Here is a 19,586-nt window from a genome sequence, read left to right as displayed (position 1 = left end):
ACTAGCTCCTAAATCACATAAAGCCCTATCTATATACATATTCTCTATTCAATAAGGGATGGTAAAACTCCCTTGGTCTTTAAGCTTAGGAGGAAGTTTTTGGGTGATGATGGCAGAGCATTTCTTCGTTAAATCCACAACATCATTCTCCCCCGACTTCTTTTTCTTTGACAACATATCTTTTAGAAATGTATCATATATGGCCATTTCCTATAATGCCTATGTTAACAGAATGTTAATTTCTAACTTGCTAAATAGTTTTAATTCTTTTACATGTTCCTTTATAAAGTTCAGCCTTTTTCAGTTTTTTGAGGAAATGACAATTTTGGCATAAACGACTTAACTTGGTAAGTTGTGCCTGCATTTTTCAGACCAAAAGACATTACATTGTAGCAGTATGTTTCTTCAACAGTGATGAAACTTATCTTTTCCTTATCATTTTGGCCATTAGGATCTAATAATATTTGGTTGTCGCATCTAACATGGAGTAAAGGCATAACCATCTGTGGAGTCTACCAACATACCGATGAAAGGCAACATTTAAGGAAAGCCTTGTTAAGGTCAGTGAAGTCAACATATAATCTCTAATTGCCATTAGTTTTTTTTAGGCTTAATAGGCACCCAGCCCCCTAAACTTGTAACTTTTTTTCACCTGGCCCCCTCAATTTAGGGGACAACCTCTCAACCCCCTCAACTCTCCAAAAACATCACATACAACCCCTTACACCCCTATGTTCGGTCAAAATATTGACCCGTGTAGAAAACGCGCTTGACTGTTGACCACACCAATGTCACATGTCATTTTTTTTATTAAAATTTTCCATTCTGGCATAAGAATTCTGATCGAAATCCATCTCTGGTAGTTGCTCGCCAAGCACAAATGGGCTTGCTCGCCGAGCAGGGGTCTCGATGGAAAAATTTAATAAAAAATGACACGTGGCATTGGTGTGGTCAACAGTCAAGCGCGTTTTCTACACGGGTCAATATTTTGACCGAACATAGGGGTGTAAGGGGCTGTATGTGATGTTTTTGGAGAGTTGGGGGGGTTGAGAGGTTGTCCCCTAAGTTGAGGGGGCCAGGTGAAAAAAAGTTACAAATTTAGAGGGTTGAGTACCTATTAAGCCTTTTTTTTTAACTAGAACCATTGGACAACCACGAGGCGTAGTGTATAACCTCGATATGTTCATAGTTGATTAGCTTATCCACCTCTTTCTTAATAGCCTTCTACCTCTCAGGCTCATGATTTCTCTTCTTTTGTCTTACTAGTTCCGTATCATGGTACATGTCTACGTATGTGTCATGACCTCCAACGATAATCTTGTTACATCCTCTGGGCACCTTGCAAAGGCGAAGATATTTCTCTTCAAGGTTTCTAATATATTTTCCTTTATCATTAGTGGGAACTGTGCAATCATTTTTGTTGGCTTTCCTTCGTCCATCCAGAGCGTCTCAATTTCACCCACAGGTTCGGTCCCTTACTAGCTTCTTCCTGAATCTCTATGTCCATGGGTTTCATTTGCAATGACTCTATATATATGTTTCCTTGACAATTATTTGGTTTCCTTGAACTATCACCATTCCTTCCTCCATAGGTACCTGCCAAGCTAAGTGGGGAATGGATATGGCTCTTGTTGACTCTGACAAAAGAGATCTCCCGATAATGGTGTTGTATGGCAGTACATTATCGACAACAATGAATTCTGCTTTCGTCCTATCCACATTTAATAATAAACACTTTGTAGGATAATGAATAATATCGGGTAAAGTATAGAAAAAAAAGATTGTAGTTTACCATATTTGTAAATCTACTGTCGTGGTTTAAAAGTTTATAAATAGAAATTTACGGTATATTCTATTAACGAAACACAGTACTTTAAAGGGTAAATAATTTGTTAGTCCCCTACTTTTTACCTAACACATTGTTTGGTCACCTTATTTTGAAAAACACACATTATGAGTTCCCTATTATTTGTCATTATTAACCCTTTGGTCCTTCTATCTATGTTTTTTAGACTTTTAAACGTTATATTTAATATAAACAGACAACAAAAAATAACAGAATAACATGGACATTTTGTATTGTACTATAGCTATCCTAAAATTTAAGATATGTTCGGTTAAAAACCTAAAAGAAATAGACAAAAGTACCAAATGGTTAATATTTACGAAAAATAGGGATCTTATAATGTGTTTTTCATAAATATAAAAACTAAACAGTGTGTTACGTAAAAATATAAGGACTAATAAATTGTTTACCCTACTTTAAATTATACGGTTAAGATTATGTATACAATGAATGAAGTGGATGTTGAAAATAACATATACAAATCCATAAAACCTCAAATCCAAATCAATTTTCAGATTTCTTCCCAACTTAAATCGTGACGTCTCTAGCAGTCTTGAGAATCCATGTGTATCGCCTCTGCCGGTCTTAGAATCCGTTCAACATTCATTTTACCTAAAACAATAAGCGGTTGGCTCAGAAATTTAATTCCATAATGAATATGATTCAATCTTCCATGCATTATCACTTTTAGGGTGGGAGATAGAAAAAAGGAAAAATTATAAAATTGGGTCAAATGGAACACTCATTTACATATTTAACTCATTTACTCAACCTACTACATATCTAGACTGTTTTTGTGTGACTTTCCCATAATACCCATACCCTTTCCTCTTACCTCTTCTCCTTGGTGGTTACGCGAACAGTTGGTTGCTCTTCCATTAATGATTCCCAGACTTTTGATCTTTCTATCTTCCTTTAAATTGCACAAAATCTGCATAATTTCTCCAAATCACCATGTATTTCTCTTCTTCCTCTCTTCATCTCTTGATTCTTCATCTTCCTAATCCTATAAAACGAAGCCATGATTCTTCATCATCCATTTCCTACTCGTTTTGGTTTCTTTCTTTTGTGACCATCGAAGAAATGGTGATTCTACGCTATTTTCATCGTTTTTCCCAGTTTATCATATTGTTTGTCGAAAAATGTAAGTATATACTATTTTCTCTGCTTTATTTTCTCAGAAATTCACTTAGCATATGCCGTTTTCGCGAAGTGTGCGAGGAGAAATTTATTGATTTAACTTCGTGAAACGATGATTACGCGAAGTTTGCGAGGTAATTCGATAAATTTCTTCCGCAGACTCCGCGTAATCATCGTTTCGCGAAGTCTTAGAGTCACATTTCTCCTCGCAGACGTCGCAAAATCATCGTTTCGCTAAGTAAAATCACCCTCTTCCTTGCACATTTATTTTTGCAGCGAATCCTCGTTTCGCGAAACCAAATTTTCATTTTTTTCTGACTAACGCGATTAATTTTTTTTGAAGGTGGTTGAATACATACATCCCGCAAGAAGACGGTGTCCTCGGATGCAGATGCACTACAAGAAAAACGTGACTTAGCAACCGAATTTAGCGACCGGATTATATTCGGTCGCTAAATAGCAACCGAAGCGGTCGCTAATCATTTCGCCCTGTTGCAAAAAGTGTCGGCCTAATTGACCCCTGTTTTACCAACTAGAATTTTTGTTCAGCAACGGGTCACGAGGTTGCAAGATAAAATAAAATAAAATGTAAAATATAAAAAATAAAAAAGGAAATAAAAAATATAAAAAGAAAGAAGAGAAGGTTTTGCTCGCCTCTCTCTCTTCAAGCCCTAATTATTCTCTCTCTTCGAGCCGCAGTTCCTCTGTTTCACTTTAAGCCCTAATTCTTCTCTTCGTCTTCAAGCCGCGGTTCCTATTTCTCTTCAATCTCTAATTCCAGAACTATTATCCCTAATTCCTCTATTTCTCTTCAATTCCTCTTGGCTAACTCAATTTCTTAGCACTAGAGGTTAGAGCGTGGAACTCAAATTATTCTTCCGCTCAATTTTAGATCTCCTTATAGCAGCAGGATACAAAACAGGGTTCAAGCTCTTCTGAGTTACCAAAGAGGAGAAAAAGTTTATTTCAATGCGGTAATGCCTTTGATTTCTTTTCTTTCCATGGTCGTTCCCTTTAATCCGGCTACTACTCATGGTTGGTCTCTTCAACGTTTTTTAGAAGCTTTAGGAGTCCAGGAAGAAGAAAATCAAAGTCGAGGAAGAAGCAACTGGCTGGTCGGTGTTAGGAAGCACCTTGGAAGAAGCTTTTGGTCGGTGTCACTGTATTGTTCAATTTTCTGGTTTAGAGGCTAAACATTCAATTAAAATTTCTCCAGTGGTAACTCTTCTATCCTTTGATTTTTATTTTTTTCCTTTTAATATCCTATCATTTTTTTTATATGTTCTGAATTTTGATCAATGTTACCTATTAAACTCTGTAGTTGTGACTTGTTTAGGTGTTTTAGGGTGTATAATTGGGTTAATCGGTCTTTGTCCTCACCCATTTGCATAGCTTGGAGTTTTCAGACCAAATCTGCACTTGCTGGCCTCAATGGTTGCAGCTATCAAGGTATGACACTCACTGATTGAAAATAAGTGATCCTTAGGAATTTATTTGATTAATTGGTTCTTTAGGAATGGTCAAGATGTTTGTTTTATGAAATGTGTTATTAAGTTCATTATGTGCATGTAAAATACTTATGGGATTATGAATCAAGGGTAGCAATTTGAACTTTGGTTTGCTATAGAAAAATACATCAATTAATATGATAGTATACAAGATGAGAAGATGAATAAGTTGAAGAGAAATGGCATCAACATATAAAGGATTCAGGCAATTGACATCATGTAGGCAAATTGCATAATTAACATCAATATGGTTCCACTTTATTTGAAAGACAGAGTTTCTTCTGTTCTTGACTTGATCATCTCATCAAAGGCATTAATGTAAAAATGGCTTCTATTGGGCCTGCAGTAAAGTTGGAGTTGCTAGATCAATTGTTGCTTAAATTAGTCACATCAGTTTTCTGTTCAATTTTCGGATCAGATTAGTTAAATGGCCATAATTGTTTTTGCTTAAAGTGTTATGAGTTACCATTTTTCAATTTTTGGCATGAGGAATGTCTGTACCTATATTCTCAAAATATATATTATTAGTATTTCCTTTATAAATAGTCTTGTAATGTCTAATAAGTCTCTCCTTTTCTAACAGCATGAAATTGTACCTTCTGAACTCATTGCCCGTATAGCTTCTCTCAAGTATGTCCTTTTTCACATTATTTCTGTTTTTTTTCACTTTATTTCAATTAATATGACATTATTATGTACCTACTTAATTACTTCAGACATGGAGGAACATACAAGGTTTTAAAAAACTTGCTGGTTTATTTCAAGCTTCCTTGGGATTCTTCAGGTCTATCTTTTTACTTTCTTTTCACTTTTTAGTGGCCAATTGGTAATTAATTAATTACTAAATGAATGAATGGATGTTTCAGGCTTGGATTTATTATAGATTTTCTACCAAAGGCAACTCTGATTGGATTCATGGGTGGAGCAGCTATAATTGTATCTCTACAACAGCTGAAAAGCCTTCTTGGGATCACTCATTTTACTCAACAAATGGGTTTGGTTCCTGTTTTGACCTCTGTTTTTCATACCATCCATGAGGTATCTATTCATTTTTCCATCATTACCATTTCATAATTACTTCCAATTTATAGTGTCCACTAACCAATCGGAGAGGTTGCTGAAATGACTATATATACAATCTTCAATTTCTTCATAAGTAATAATTAATTAATTAACATTATAATATGACAATATTCTTTTTTTCTATGCAGTGGTCATGGAAAACTATACTAATGGGGTGTTGCTTTCTTTTGTTGCTTTTAGTAGCAAGACAAGTTGTATGTTCTTTCTTCCCTCTGCATACTCTTTATATGCATATTACTAATCATAATATGTATGTTCCATCATTCATAATAATAATAAGAAGAAGAATAAGGCAAAGATATGAATATCTTCAATAAATTGTCTATATTCACCAACTTTGGTCACGTGTTCATCAATCAGATCATCCAATTTACAACTTTACTCGTAATTCTATTCTAATATGATTCATTTCAATTCTTATATGATTCATTATTCCTTCAAATTAGCTTCTTTTCTAAAATAAATAAATAATTCTCGGGATGTCTCATTACTATGAACTTGGTTAAAGTGATCTATTGTCTCCTTGAACTTTCTTAAATTGGCCTATTACCTTTGACCTTGCTTAAAGTTATATATGGACTCCATGAACTTGCTTTAAATTGGCCTATTAGCCTTTGACCTTGCTTACGAGTTATTATTTTTCAATTTTTGGCTCAACTGTCATTGGTTCAGTGTGTTGTTTTCTTACAATTCAGTTTTTATCAGTTACATTGGTTAACTATTATCAGTCAGTTTTGCTGCTCAATTAGTTTAATCCACTTATGAGTTCTGACTGTTATAACTGCTCCTCTTATTTCTGATTTTTTGTTTTCTTCTTTTGTTCTTTTTTCATATAATTTCTTGTCTGCAGATTCAGGGAGAACTCACTCGTAAGTGGGTCGTTGGAGTTTGTTGACCTGATTCTGTTCAGTTTTCGGTTTCGATCTGATTCTGTTCAGTTTGTTGACCTGATTCTGTTCAGTGTTCAAGGTAAAGGGTTTCCTCTACGAATTTACTATCTTTAAGCATGTACTGTAATTGACTTTACGCCATGTTGTCCTCAAAGCGCTGTGAATTTCAAAACTAGTCTTTCCTTTGCCTTTTATTTTCTATTCTGAGTGCATGCCAACTTTATCCATTTTGTTGTTGTTATCAGGAATTGGTTCTCTATTCTGCTTTTGATTAACTTAGCTGATAGTTGTTGGCTTATATTTGATGTTAGCTATTTCCTTAAGGTGGTCGGCTTTCTTTAACTTTCATGTTTTGTTTTGTCTTGTCAATACAATTGCTTCTTTCTTGCTCTAGCTCTTGTTAACTATGCTATGCATTTAGCGCTTGTTGTTCGTATTATGTTTCTTTAGATTTGAACTCCCTATTTGCAAGAGGGGCTGTTTTTGTAAATCATGTTGTGTCATAACTTGACAACCCTCGTGTTCTATTCAATTATCTTTGCTGTGATTGGATGCATATAGATTGTATTATTCAACTCTAGCAATGGAAGTGCAACTGCTTGTTCTGTTTTGTAGCAAACAATAAATTAACAAATTTTCTGCCTCATTGCCTCTTGCATTTGTGCTATTTAATTTTCAAACTAAATGCTTGATACCAACGTTTTATTTGAGATGCAACATGCTTCTGATTTTGATTTTGGTTCTGTTTATTTTAGGAAACTTACCCAAGTTGAAATTGAACACACTATTGAGTAAATTGTCGAGTCCATTGATCAATGAAGAGCATTCTACCAGGCTAGATTGCTTAATAGGGACGAAGAAATTTTTGGACTGCTTCAGCTGCTTCCGAGTATTATCATGACTGATATCCTAAAAATTCAAGATCATTGTCATCTTCAAGTTTTGTTGGTGCATTTAATTTAGGTGCTAGTATTGTAATTATTGAGATAAGAACAACACTTGAGGCTTGTTCCTTAATAGCTTCAATATTTATATATTTTGATTTTAACTTATTTAGGTTAATGTATTACATTATGATATTTATGTACTTTGACTTAACCTTCAAATATTAATTATAAATGTATATTTCTAGTTTCTTGAATTATTAATTAAATGTGTAAGTTTATTGTAAAGTATTATAATTATAAAAATATATAAAAATTTAGCTGCTGCATTAAAGAGCTAATATATAATGCCAAATAACAAAAATTACCGATGACTTTTTCGTCTGATTTCGTCGGTAAACAGCCCCAATTCATAGCTTTTGTCCGGCAGTTAGCAACTACACGTAGTTGCAAAAGTCGGTTGCTAAAGTTTGCGACCGCGTTTTGGAACCGAAACATAGTTGCAATACTTGCGACCCCTTAAGGAAAAACCAGGTTGGTAAATTTACCAACAGGCTACTTAGCGACCGAACTAATTCGGTTGCTAAATGACACTTTTCGGTTGCTAAACGTCTTTAGCAACCGAATTAGCAACCAAATTTTCGGTCGCTAACTCACTGATTTCTTGTAGTGATGGGATGACTTTCCTTCTGATACAGGGAGAAATTCCAATCAAGACTGGTCACATTCAACTTTAAAGTGATTAGTTAAGAGAGACTGGTCACATTCAACTTTAAAGTGATTAGTTAAGAGTTATTAGGATTAAATCTTTGTTTGTGACTGATTTGGGAGATAAATAGGGAGATAGGGATAGTTAGGAAATAATTTCAAGGGAGGGACTGTTTTTAACCGTGGTTAGGAAAATGTAACCATTCCGGCACACTAGGCGCCGGAATGGGTACCACTGCGCAAGTCAAACTTGCGCAGTGCACTACTATTTGGAATAGTAACCATTCCGGCGCGTGTGGTGCCGGAATGGTCACTATTCCACTATGCAAAGCTAAATCAGCTTTGCCCCCAATAAATATTAAAAAAAAATATTATTTTATAAAAATAAATATAAAAAGAAATTAATTTATCATTTTATAAAAATAAAATTATATTATAATAATGTTATTGAATTTGTATTATATAAAATTTAATTTTGCTTGAAAATGTTATGATTAAATTTGCACAATTTCATACGTTAGGGCTAAATCTGTACTTCACTTAAAACTTTACGGTTAAATATTTAGTGTATTACTAACAAAAAAAAATATTTAGTATATTAATAATAGAGTAAAATATTTTAGACATTTTCAAATAAATTTTGATTAATTTATACGTAACAGGTTTAGTTTTTTTAAACTGTCTAAAATATTTTACTATATTATTAATATAGTTACGAAAAAAATGTAACTGATTCAATTTATCGATAAACTAGTTTAGAAGGTCTGACGTGGCTAAATAACAGTCAAACAAATTTTTTTCAAAATTTCGGCAGCGTATGGTTAAAATTGATCATCCTTGGAAACGTTGGTGCTAAATTTGCATAATTTCATACATTATGGCTAAATCTGCACTTCGCTTAAAACGTTACGGTTAAATATTTAGTGCATTACTAACCAAAAAAAATATTTAGTGCATTAATAACACAGTAAAATATTTTAGACAATTTTAAAAAATTATGATTAATTTATATATAGCAGGTTTATTTTTTTGAAACTGTCTAAAATATTTTACTGTGTTATTAATACAGTTACAAAAAAATGTATGAAACTGTTTCAGTTTATCGACAAACTGGTTTAGAAGGTTCGATGTAGCTAAATAACAATTAAACAAGTCTTTTTAAATTTTCGATAGTGTTTGGTCAAATTTGATCTTGCTTGAAAATGTAAATTAATCACAATTTAGAAAATGTCTAAAATATTTTACTCTATTATTAATATACTAAATATTTTTTTTTGTTAGTAATACACTAAATATTTAACCGTAAAGTTTTAAGTGAAGTACAGATTTAGCTCTAACGTATGAAATTGTACAAATTTAATCATAACGATTTCTCTTTCTCTTATTATTAAGTTTTGGATTGAAATTTTTAATTAAAATGGATGTTGCATTTACGAAATTAATGTAGTGATAATGATGAATGGATTGAGTTGCAAAGATCCAAAAATGGCAGAAGCAAGTGATTTCTTCTTCAGTGGACTTGACATAGCAGGAAATACAACTGGAGCAGTTGGTTCTAAGGTAACTCCTGTAAATGTAGCTCAAATTCCAGGACTGAACACTCTTGGCATCTCTTTCGCTAGAATTGACTATGCTCCCGGAGGCATTAACCCTCCCCATACGCATCCTCGTGCCTCTGAAATATTGACAGTAATTGAAGGCAACCTTGAAGTTGGATTTATAACTTCTAACCCTGAAAATCGTCTGATCACAAAGATATTAAAAAAAGGAGATGTTTTTGTATTCCCAGTGAACCTAATTCACTATCAGAGAAATGTTGGGCATGGTAATGTTGTTGCTATTGCTGCTCTAAGTAGCCAAAATCCAGGAGTTATTACAATTGCTAATGCTGTCTTTGGTTCTAATCCGCCAATTCCTGCTGCTGTTCTTTCCAAGGCTTTTCAGTTGGACCATAACGTTGTTGGTTACCTGCAAACCAAGTTCTAACCACCAATTCTTCAAACTTTCAGCCTTTTGTTTTTCTTAAGTCGTTCTCTTTTGGATATGTTTGTTGTAATGTGACAAGTGAATTAGGATTTAATTAGTTTTTCTGTCTCTTATATATATTGGATTTGATGTGATCAATTCATTTAATCTTTGTTGCTTAAGTTGTTATCAGTTTGTTGTATACTTTGATCATAAAATGAGTTTGTGTCTATCCACTTTTTTCTTAATTTATTTATTAAGTTTTGACTTGTCTCCCTTCATGTTACAAAAAAAAAAAACTTATGGATAATGTTTAAATTTGTCACATTGTTTGTGGGGCAACCATAATTTACTCTTATATATAAAATGTTAAAAACGTTGTTAAGCCAATATCAATTTAATCTATATCTAACTAAAAAATTTGAACAATAGTTTATTGTTATTAACCTGTTATATATACAATTATCACATAAATAAATAAGATATTTCAAACATCAATTATGTTTAAAATGTTTAGTACGTTACTAATATAGTTATAAATAGCCTAGCAAAATACCAACAATTAAGTCTGTCATATATAAATTAATCATAAAACTAAAATAATTAAAATGTTTACTATGTTATTCACACAGTTACAAAGCAACCTTTCAAAATGTACAAAACTATTTGATAAACTTGTTTGTAAGATCCGATGTAACAGTCAAGTAAACCAATTCAATTTTTTTTTGTTAAGGAGAGTATAATTAATCTTTCTTGGAAATGTTAGGGCTAAAATTTTATTATTTGACACGTTAAATGTGAATTTGCACTTTTATAAAAACGATAATGGTAAATTTGGACCTTGCTTGAGTGATAAGGACCTCTAATTGATTAAGCTAAGACTCGGGTTCAATTCTTAATGTATGCAGAAAATCTTAATTGGAAAAGGGTATATCAAGATTGCAGAATAGATGCATTGGAGAATGAAGAACTTTTAAGAAATAATAATTGAATCAGCTATGAACTCTATTTATATACTGTTTTATTATAACGACAACATTCTAAACACTATTACTAAAATACTCTCCTATCCTATACAACAATTACTAAACTACTCTTACATACATCAGTAATTTTAATATCCCTATCAAACTACGATGAATGTTGAGTATACTCAATTGTTCAACTAAACTGGTAAACAACTTAAATGGTAATGGGTTTGTAAGTACATCTGCTAATTGTTGCTTAGTTGCAATAGTGATGCGGACATCTTTTCAACAAATTCCAAGTTCAGGTTAGGGAAGTAGCAAGGTAACAAATTTCGTCAGGTATGTGGGGAAAGTGATTCAGAAGAGGAGGAAGACACACTTAAAGTTCTAGTATATCTTTTTCTTTTAAGTGTATCTACCTGGGCGGATCTCTTAGACGAATCTCCTTTGATGGGTCTCTCCGATGGATCTACGTTGACGGATCTCTCTGATGGATCTCCTTTGACGGATCTCCTTCGACGGATCTCCTTTGATGGGTCTCTTCGGCGGATCTCCTTTGACGGATCTCTTCGATGGATCTCTTCGATGGATCTCCTTTGATGGATCTCTTCGGCGGATCTCCTTTGAAGGATCTCTTCGATGGATCCCTTCGACGGATCTCCTTTGATGGATCTCTCCGATGGATCTCCTTTGACGGATCTCCTTTGACGGATCTCCTTTGACGGATCTCCTTTGACGGATCCCCCTCGACGGATCTCATCAACGGATCTCTTCGACGGATCTACTCTACGGATCTCTTCGATGGATCTACTCAACGTATCTACTTCAGTGTATCTACTTCGACGTATCTCCTTTAAGCATCTACCTGGGCTGATCTACTTCGACGTATCCTCCTCAAGTCTCTTCTTAGGCAGATCTACTTCAACCTATCTCCGTCAGGTATCTCTTTGGATGGATCTACTTCGATGTGTCTACGTTGATGTATCTCCCTCAGGTGTCTACTTGGGCGGATCTACTTCGATGTGTCTACGTTGATGTATCTCCTTCAGGTATCTAGTTGAGCGGACCTACTTCGACATATCTACATTGGTGTATCTACTCATCGACGTATCTACTTCCCGTATCTACCTGAGTGGATCTACCTTGGCATATCTATTCATTGTATTTCTGTCGATGTATATCTACTTCGACGGATCTACCTATTGTGTCTACTTCGACCCAGATTGGTGGATCTCACTCTACATTGAATCCTGGCAGATCATATTCAGATGTGGGCAACACGAACAACATGTGCACCTAATGGCGTATACCGGATGAATAACTGAGGCGGGTCCCAGAGATTACTTCCTTTACAAGGAGTGAACTTTCCTTCCTTGTTTAAGGAAGGATAATTGCAAGCTTTCCTTCCTTAAACAAGGAAGGATATACATTCTGCCTTTTAAGTTTTCTTTCCTTCACAAGGAAGAATATACACTTACCTATTTTACCCTTTATTTTCTTTCTTTAGTTGTAACCCTAGTAGGGGTAATTACGTCTTTAGCTTTCTTTAGGGGAGGTATTTAAACCCCATCTTTGTAAGGATATACAACTTTTTATCAATCAAATTATATCTTCTCTTTGAGAGTGTTTTTAGGGTTCATCCCTCTTAACAATGGGGATTTCTAATTCCTTCAAGTTTAGCTTGTAAATCTGGGGGTTTCACGGCTCCTTCAAGTTTAGCTTGAGAATATCTTTGATAGTTTACGATTGAAAACTATCGCCCGTTACCCGATCTGTATTAGTTGGTATCAGAGCCGATCGTTTCCTGATCCGAAACTTCTTTCGACGATGGTAGCCACTGACAAGAGCTTTGAAGAATGGCAAGCCGAGCTTGAAGAGATGGATTTCAAGCTTGCCGAAGTAAGGAGAAAGACAATAGAAAACATGGAGCAAGAAAGGATGGAGAATCTGCAAAGAGGAACCAGAAGCAGCCGAAATAGCCGGAGACGACAACGTCGAGCCCAACAAAAACAAGATGGAGAAACCACTATCTCACCCCCTAAAGATTCATGCCAAATCTGTCCTCTATTCCCTAAGGAAAAGGTAGATCCAAAACCTTCAATTCTTGTGGAAGTTGTGGGTATGCCTGTCATTAGTGAGGATTTGGTTATTTGTGATGTTGTTGGTGATTTAAGTTCTCATGGTGGAGTTGTTGATAATGAATTTGTGGATGAGAATTTAAATGTTTCTGTGAATGAGGAGGAAGAGGGGTTAGCATGTAGGAACTTTGAAGAAGTTCAAGTAGAAAAGGGTGCGTACTATGTGTTTGATGAAATGCCCCTTAAACAAAACTTCACGTGTATGCTTAATGGAGGTGGTAGCCTTATTGTTAAAGTAGTGGAGGGTGACCTTGGGCTGGCGGATCCTCTTAAGGAGGATGAGGGATTTATTTTATGTGTGGGGGTTGATGGCTATGGTGATGGGAGAGATGTTGGTGGATCAACGATGCTCAGATGTAGAACGTCGTTTAAGTCAGACAACTCGGTAAATGGAGTGGTCGGCTTGAACTATAAGAAGGAGCGGATGGAAGCGAGAGGTCGTGGGGAAGATTGGGTGGAGGAAGAGGAGCTGTACGAATTTGAAAATAATCATAAAGGAGATGAACTCGAGTGGAAGATTGATAAAGAGGAGGACCATTATGAGAATGAGCTGGATAGCAACAATGAACTTGAGTATGATGATAATGGGTCCAGGAATGGGATTAAAGGGGAAGAGAGTGATTTTGATGGTGAGTTATATGATGATGGTAGATTTCATCATCATGAGGATGAACTTGAAGATAATGAAGATGACGAAACCTATTATGATGAAGATGAGCATCAGATCACTAAGTGGAACCAAAGTGAGGCTACTTATGAAGATGAGGAGAACAAATTTCATTGTGATGATGAGTTGGAGGATGGTGAGTGGCACCAAAATGAATATACTTATGAAGTTGGTGAAGGTAGGTTTTATGAAGATGAGTCAAGGAACATTGAGTGGAACCAAAGCGGGACTCCTAATTATGAAGATAATGAAGATAGGTTCTACTGTGATGATGAGTTGGAGGACGTTGGATGGAGCCAAAATGAGTACACCTATGATGACGATGACCAAGAGCTTCATGGAACACTTGACGAATGGGAAGGGCAGTTCGAGTGATAAAGGGCACATGGTCTGCTGGTGTTTAAAGGCAAGTGTGATCCAATTTCTTTTTTTTTAAGAAAGAGAGTATGATGCGGACATCTTTTCAACAAATTCCAAGTCCAGGTTAGGGAAGTAGCAAGGTAACAAATTTCGTCAGGTATGTGGGGAAAGTGATTCAGAAGAGGAGGAAGACACACTTAAAGTTCTAGTATATCTTTTTCTTTTAAGTGTATCTACCTGGGCGGATTTCTTAGACGAATCTCCTTTGATGGGTCTCTCCGATGGATCTACGTTGACGGATCTCTCTGATGGATCTCCTTTGACGGATCTCCTTCGACTGATCTCTTTTGATGGGTCTCTTCAGCGGATCTCCTTTGATGGATCTCTTCGATGGATCTCTTCAATGGATCTCCTTTGATGGATCTCTTCGATGGATCCCTTCGACGGATCTCCTTTGATGGATCTCTCCGATGGATCTCCTTTAACGGATCTCCTTTGATGGATCTTCTTTGACAGATCCCCCTCGACGGATCTCATCAACGGATCTCTTCGACGGATCTACTCTACGGATCTCTTCGATGGATCTACTCAACGTATCTACTTCAGTGTATCTACTTCGACGTATCTCCTTTAAGCATCTACCTGGGCTGATCTACTTCGACGTATCCTCCTCAAGTCTCTTCTTAGGCAGATCTACTTCAACCTATCTCTGTCAGGTATCTCTTTGGATGGATCTACTTCGATGTGTCTACGTTGATGTATCTCCTTCAGGTATCTACTAAGACGGACCTACTTCGATGTGTCTACGTTGATGTATCTCCCTCAGGTGTCTACTTGGGCGGATCTACTTCGATGTGTCTACGTTGATGTATCTCCTTCAGGTATCTAGTTGAGCGGACCTACTTCGACATATCTACATTGGCGTATCTACTCATCGACATATCTACTTCCCGTATCTACCTGAGTGGATCTACCTTGGCATATCTATTCATTGTATTTCTGTCGATGTATATCTACTTCGACGGATCTACCTATTGTGTCTACTTCGACCCAGATTGGCGGATCTCACTCTACATTGAATCCTGGCAGATCATATTCAGATGTGGGCAACACGAACAACATGTGCACCTAATGGCGTATACCGGATGAATAACTGAGGCGGGTCCCAGAGATTACTTCCTTTACAAGGAGTGAACTTTCCTTCCTTGTTTAAGGAAGGATAATTGCAAGCTTTCCTTCCTTAAACAAGGAAGGATATACATTCTGCCTTTTAAGTTTTCTTTCCTTCACAAGGAAGAATATACACTTACCTATTTTACCCTTTATTTTCTTTCTTTAGTTGTAACCCTAGTAGGGGTAATTACGTCTTTAGCTTTCTTTAGGGGAGGTATTTAAACCCCATCTTTGTAAGGATATACAACTTTTTATCAATCAAATTATATCTTCTCTTTGAGAGTGTTTTTAGGGTTCATCCCTCTTAACAATGGGGATTTCTAATTCCTTCAAGTTTAGCTTGTAAATCTGGGGGTTTCACGGCTCCTTCAAGTTTAGCTTGAGAATATCTTTGATAGTTTACGATTGAAAACTATCGCCCGTTACCCGATCTGTATCAAATAGTCAACAATTTCACAAGTCCAATTTGTATCTTTTCTCGTGGAAAATGATAATCAATCTCTATGTACTTCGATCTCTTATGGAAAGTGGAATTGTGTGCCATATAAACTACAAACATGTTGTCACAATGCATAATAGCACACTTAGAAGGAGGAAAGCCAATAACTTGCAATAAATAAGTAGGCCATTAGATTTCACAGGAACTGTTTGCAAGAGCCTTGTAATACCTCAGTGGAACTGAGGGAAACGACTGTCTGTTTCTTGCTTTTCCAAGCATTCAGTGAATTCCCCAGGAAAATAGCATATCTTGTTAATGACCTTGTTGTTAGAACAATATGACTATATAAATGCTAGAGGGTGAATAATATTTATTACTCTTTTGAAAATTATAGTTTTTACTTAATAAAAATTATGCTCAATGATATTAATTTGCACTTTTAAAATATTTGTGAATTAAATAGATGGGCAAATTAATTACTTTTTTTTAAAAGATATTTAGTATTATCTTTGAAAAACCTTTTAAGTAAATATAATTTAAATGGTTACAATGCAATATTTGCATAAACAACATAAAGATAATAATTAAAAGAGTAAGGATAGAAAAGCTTAGATAGAGACTGATCTGCAAGCCTCTTATTGGAAAATATCGGTTACAATGCAATATTTGCAAAAATAATATAAAGACAATAATTAAAAGAGCAAAGATAGAGAAGCTTAGCCTGATCTGCAATTTCGGAATAAGCCTGTTATTGGAAAATATCAGTTCTAGTCTTTGCAGTTTCCTTTTTGCTAATTTTGGCCAAGAATTAATGAGTTGTCTTTGATTTGTTGATTTAGAAGACTATAAGTTGTTGTATTTAACTTGAATGTTTTTTTTATAGAAGCTGGGACAATACAGTAGCAATGATTCTGGAATCCCAACTAGGTTGGCACCCCAAGAGCACGCACTGAAAACCCGATATCATTAAAAATAAAATAAAATAATGTAACACAGGGCGGAAACGGAAAAACAATGTAACAAAATAAAATAACAAAAAAACAAAACAAATAAATCAGCGAAATCTAAACTGACCAATATTTCATTGTGTCACATCTTGTCATAAAGCAAGTGTACCTTTATGACGCATCAAGTACAAATACTAAGTTAATTATCAAATTAATACTCTTAAAGTCAACATTATTTAACAATTATATAAGAATTAATTCAAGGGTGATATAGTAAATAATTATTTTGGGCCTAATAAGCTAGGGTCCAGGCCCGTTAACAGCTAAACATCGGTCCAATAGTCAAACATCAGCTCGGCCCACTCAAAGAGCTCTTTTCGGAAAGCTAGATCAATAAAGCACGTGAATAAGGAGAAGCTTCGGAGAAGCTTCAGATTCCAAAAGACTCACTTAATTCTGCTTGGGCATGAAATAATAGGCTTCGAAGCTAATAAGGAGCTGACACATGTATGTAGGGATGTATGGGAATACTTCCTAGAGTACCCGGTACCCGTCATAACTATTTTATATATTAAAAAATATTATTGCTTTTTATATGTGAGATTTGAACCTCAACCTTTTGTTCTTCAACCATTAAGTGATAAAACTAAGCTACTTTATTCTTATTGATTAAGGTTCAATTTATTTAACTTTTAGATGTATGATTTATTAAATTTGTAATATTTTTTAGGAAAAATTACAAAAATAAACCTAGTAGGTACACTCATTTTCAATAATAAACTATGTGGTTTAAAAATTTACAAACAGATACTATGTGTTACCTTCCGTTAGCAAACACAGTCCAAACTGATTAACGGTGTTAAAAAAAATCAAAAGTCAAAGGGCAAAAAATTATTTTTGTATTTATATTTATTTATTTTATAAATTAACCCTCTTATTATTTAATTTTTTTTCTCAAACAGTCGCATGCATTAATAAGGAAAAACCCGACAGAGGGAGAGGCCTCTGCTTACAAAATCGCTATGGCACGAAGCCAATTGGTACAAAGAAAATCATCTAAACAAAAGGAATCAAAAGCAAGGGCTTGTTTAGCTACTAAGTGAGCTGTCCAGTTAAAATTCCTTCTAACTTGAACAAAGGTACAACTAGGAATAACGGTAGATAATCGTTTTATATCTTCGACCAAAGTTAAAATAGAGTTTGGTTTTTCATCGGTTCTGTTATTGAGCGAATCTATCAGCTGTTTCGAGTCCCCTTCAAAAATAACCTGTGTGAATCTATAATCAACACAGAACCTGGCTGCTTCTCTCATAGAAAGAGCTTCAATCATTAGCAGACACAGATTGCCTTCGAATCTACAAGCTCGACAAACAAGAATCGTACCAATGTGATCCCTGGGGACTATGCTTGTGCTTCCCCCATCCACATTAACTTTCACCCAACTCACAAGAGGCGAGGATCAAAAAAGACTTTCCTGATGTTCTACACTCGGTTTAATACGGGTCAATAAGGAAACCGACTCGAACCATTCTTGTGCTTGAACTCTAGCTCTACTAAGAAGTTCTTAATTGCTCCACATCGTCTGATTAAAACCCAGCTCATTCCTTCCTTTCCACAATTGCCATATGAGAAAGCAAACTCGAGGAAGATAATCGTGAGGCAAATGCTGTTGATCATACAAATTGAGTAGAGACTTCCAAATTTCCACAATGTTATAATTAACAAGGCTTTCTGATCTTAATGAGAATGGAGGAGAAAACCAAGTATCTTGAACCCGATCACAACCAAAGAATAGATGGACAACGTCTTCAATCTTAGGGAAACATAGGGCAACATGGCTGATTGAGATTCCTCTTCTTGCCATGTTTGCATTGGTAGGCAACCTGTTGGAGAGTAGACGCCACATGAAAGTCTTGATTTTATTTGGTATGTTTAACTTCCATACTTGCTGCCAAAATTTTGCTTCAACCTGAGGCGTCTGTGGGTTCACTGTGTCCTAGATCAAATTGGATGCAATTCTATATCCAGATTTAATAAGATACTTTCCATATTTGGAAAAATTCCAGATGAGAGAGTTTGGACAGCCTGTGATACTGATAGGGATTGCCAAAATCTGCTCAACATCCTCATCCACAAACAATTCCTTAATTATATTGACATTCCACTTACTCGGTTTTGGACTACAAAGATGATGAACAGTAATATTGGGTGATTGATCTGGGTGTCTTGGATGAGCAATGAAAGAAGTAGAGTGGGGAAGCCATGGATCAACAAAGCACTAGATAGAATTCCCACTACCCACTTGTCATCTTAATCTCTGCTTCAAGATTTCCCTTCCTTTAAGCAGACTTCTCCAACCCCAAGACGGTTTAGAACTCAATGTAGCATCAAGGAGGGTAGAGAAAGAGAAGTAAAGTATTTTCCTTAGAGAACCTTGTGTATTAATGAAGAAGGATTAACAAGCATGTTCCAACTCTGATTGGCCAGGAGAGCAAGATTGAATGCTCTAAGTTCTCGAAATCCCAATCCTTCTCCGCCTTTAACTTTGCAGAGATCAAGCCATAAAAACGAGTGTACTTTTCTTTTATTTTCCTCTTCATCCCACCAAAATTTTGCTATCAAACTGTTGATTTCTTTACACACTCTGTCTGGAAGTTGAAAGCAAGACATTGTGTAGATTGGAATAGATGTGTCAACTGCTTTAATAAGATTCTCTTTCCATGCAAGGTTGAGTAATTTACCTTTCCAACTTTCCAATCGAGAAGCAACTCTTATTAACTTAAGATCTCTAAAAGTTTGTGTCATGCCCGAAGGATTCTATCCTATCTCATGTATTGATATGTTGATTGATTCCACTATCGGATTTGTCA

General features: G+C 35.4%; 1 protein-coding gene and 1 long non-coding RNA gene across 3 annotated transcripts; both read left to right on the top strand.

The window, feature by feature from the left end:
* The first annotated feature begins 3,629 nt into the window (after window positions 1-3,629).
* On the top strand, window positions 3,630-7,573 carry LOC136230702 (uncharacterized). 2 transcript variants are annotated; one of them, XR_010689506.1, is made up of 9 exons: window positions 3,630-3,960; window positions 4,046-4,204; window positions 4,308-4,435; window positions 5,078-5,124; window positions 5,211-5,278; window positions 5,361-5,532; window positions 5,706-5,771; window positions 6,428-6,546; window positions 7,223-7,573. It is a non-coding gene; the product is annotated as an uncharacterized lncRNA (long non-coding RNA). The 2 variants fall into 2 exon arrangements; XR_010689505.1 differs by having other exon boundaries at window positions 3,632-3,960; window positions 4,323-4,435.
* Window positions 7,574-9,511: 1,938 nt separating this feature from the next.
* Window positions 9,512-10,045, top strand: LOC136230701 (putative germin-like protein 2-2). Its single transcript, XM_066019861.1, has one exon. It carries the CDS (start codon window positions 9,512-9,514, stop codon window positions 10,043-10,045), a length of 534 nt encoding a protein of 177 aa, XP_065875933.1.
* Window positions 10,046-19,586: the final 9,541 nt, after the last annotated feature.

The sequence above is a fragment of the Euphorbia lathyris genome, chromosome 5 (assembly GCF_963576675.1).
Source record: "Euphorbia lathyris chromosome 5, ddEupLath1.1, whole genome shotgun sequence".
Classification (NCBI taxonomy): Eukaryota; Viridiplantae; Streptophyta; class Magnoliopsida; order Malpighiales; family Euphorbiaceae; genus Euphorbia; species Euphorbia lathyris.
The sequence above is the reverse complement of the archived record's forward strand: the minus strand, read 5'-3'. Positions and strand labels throughout refer to the sequence as shown.

What these genes read in the sequence shown, in the direction of transcription:
- LOC136230701 (XM_066019861.1), top strand. Translation starts at nt 9,512, where the DNA reads ATGATGAATGGATTGAGTTGCAAAGATCCAAAAATGGCAGAAGCAAGT.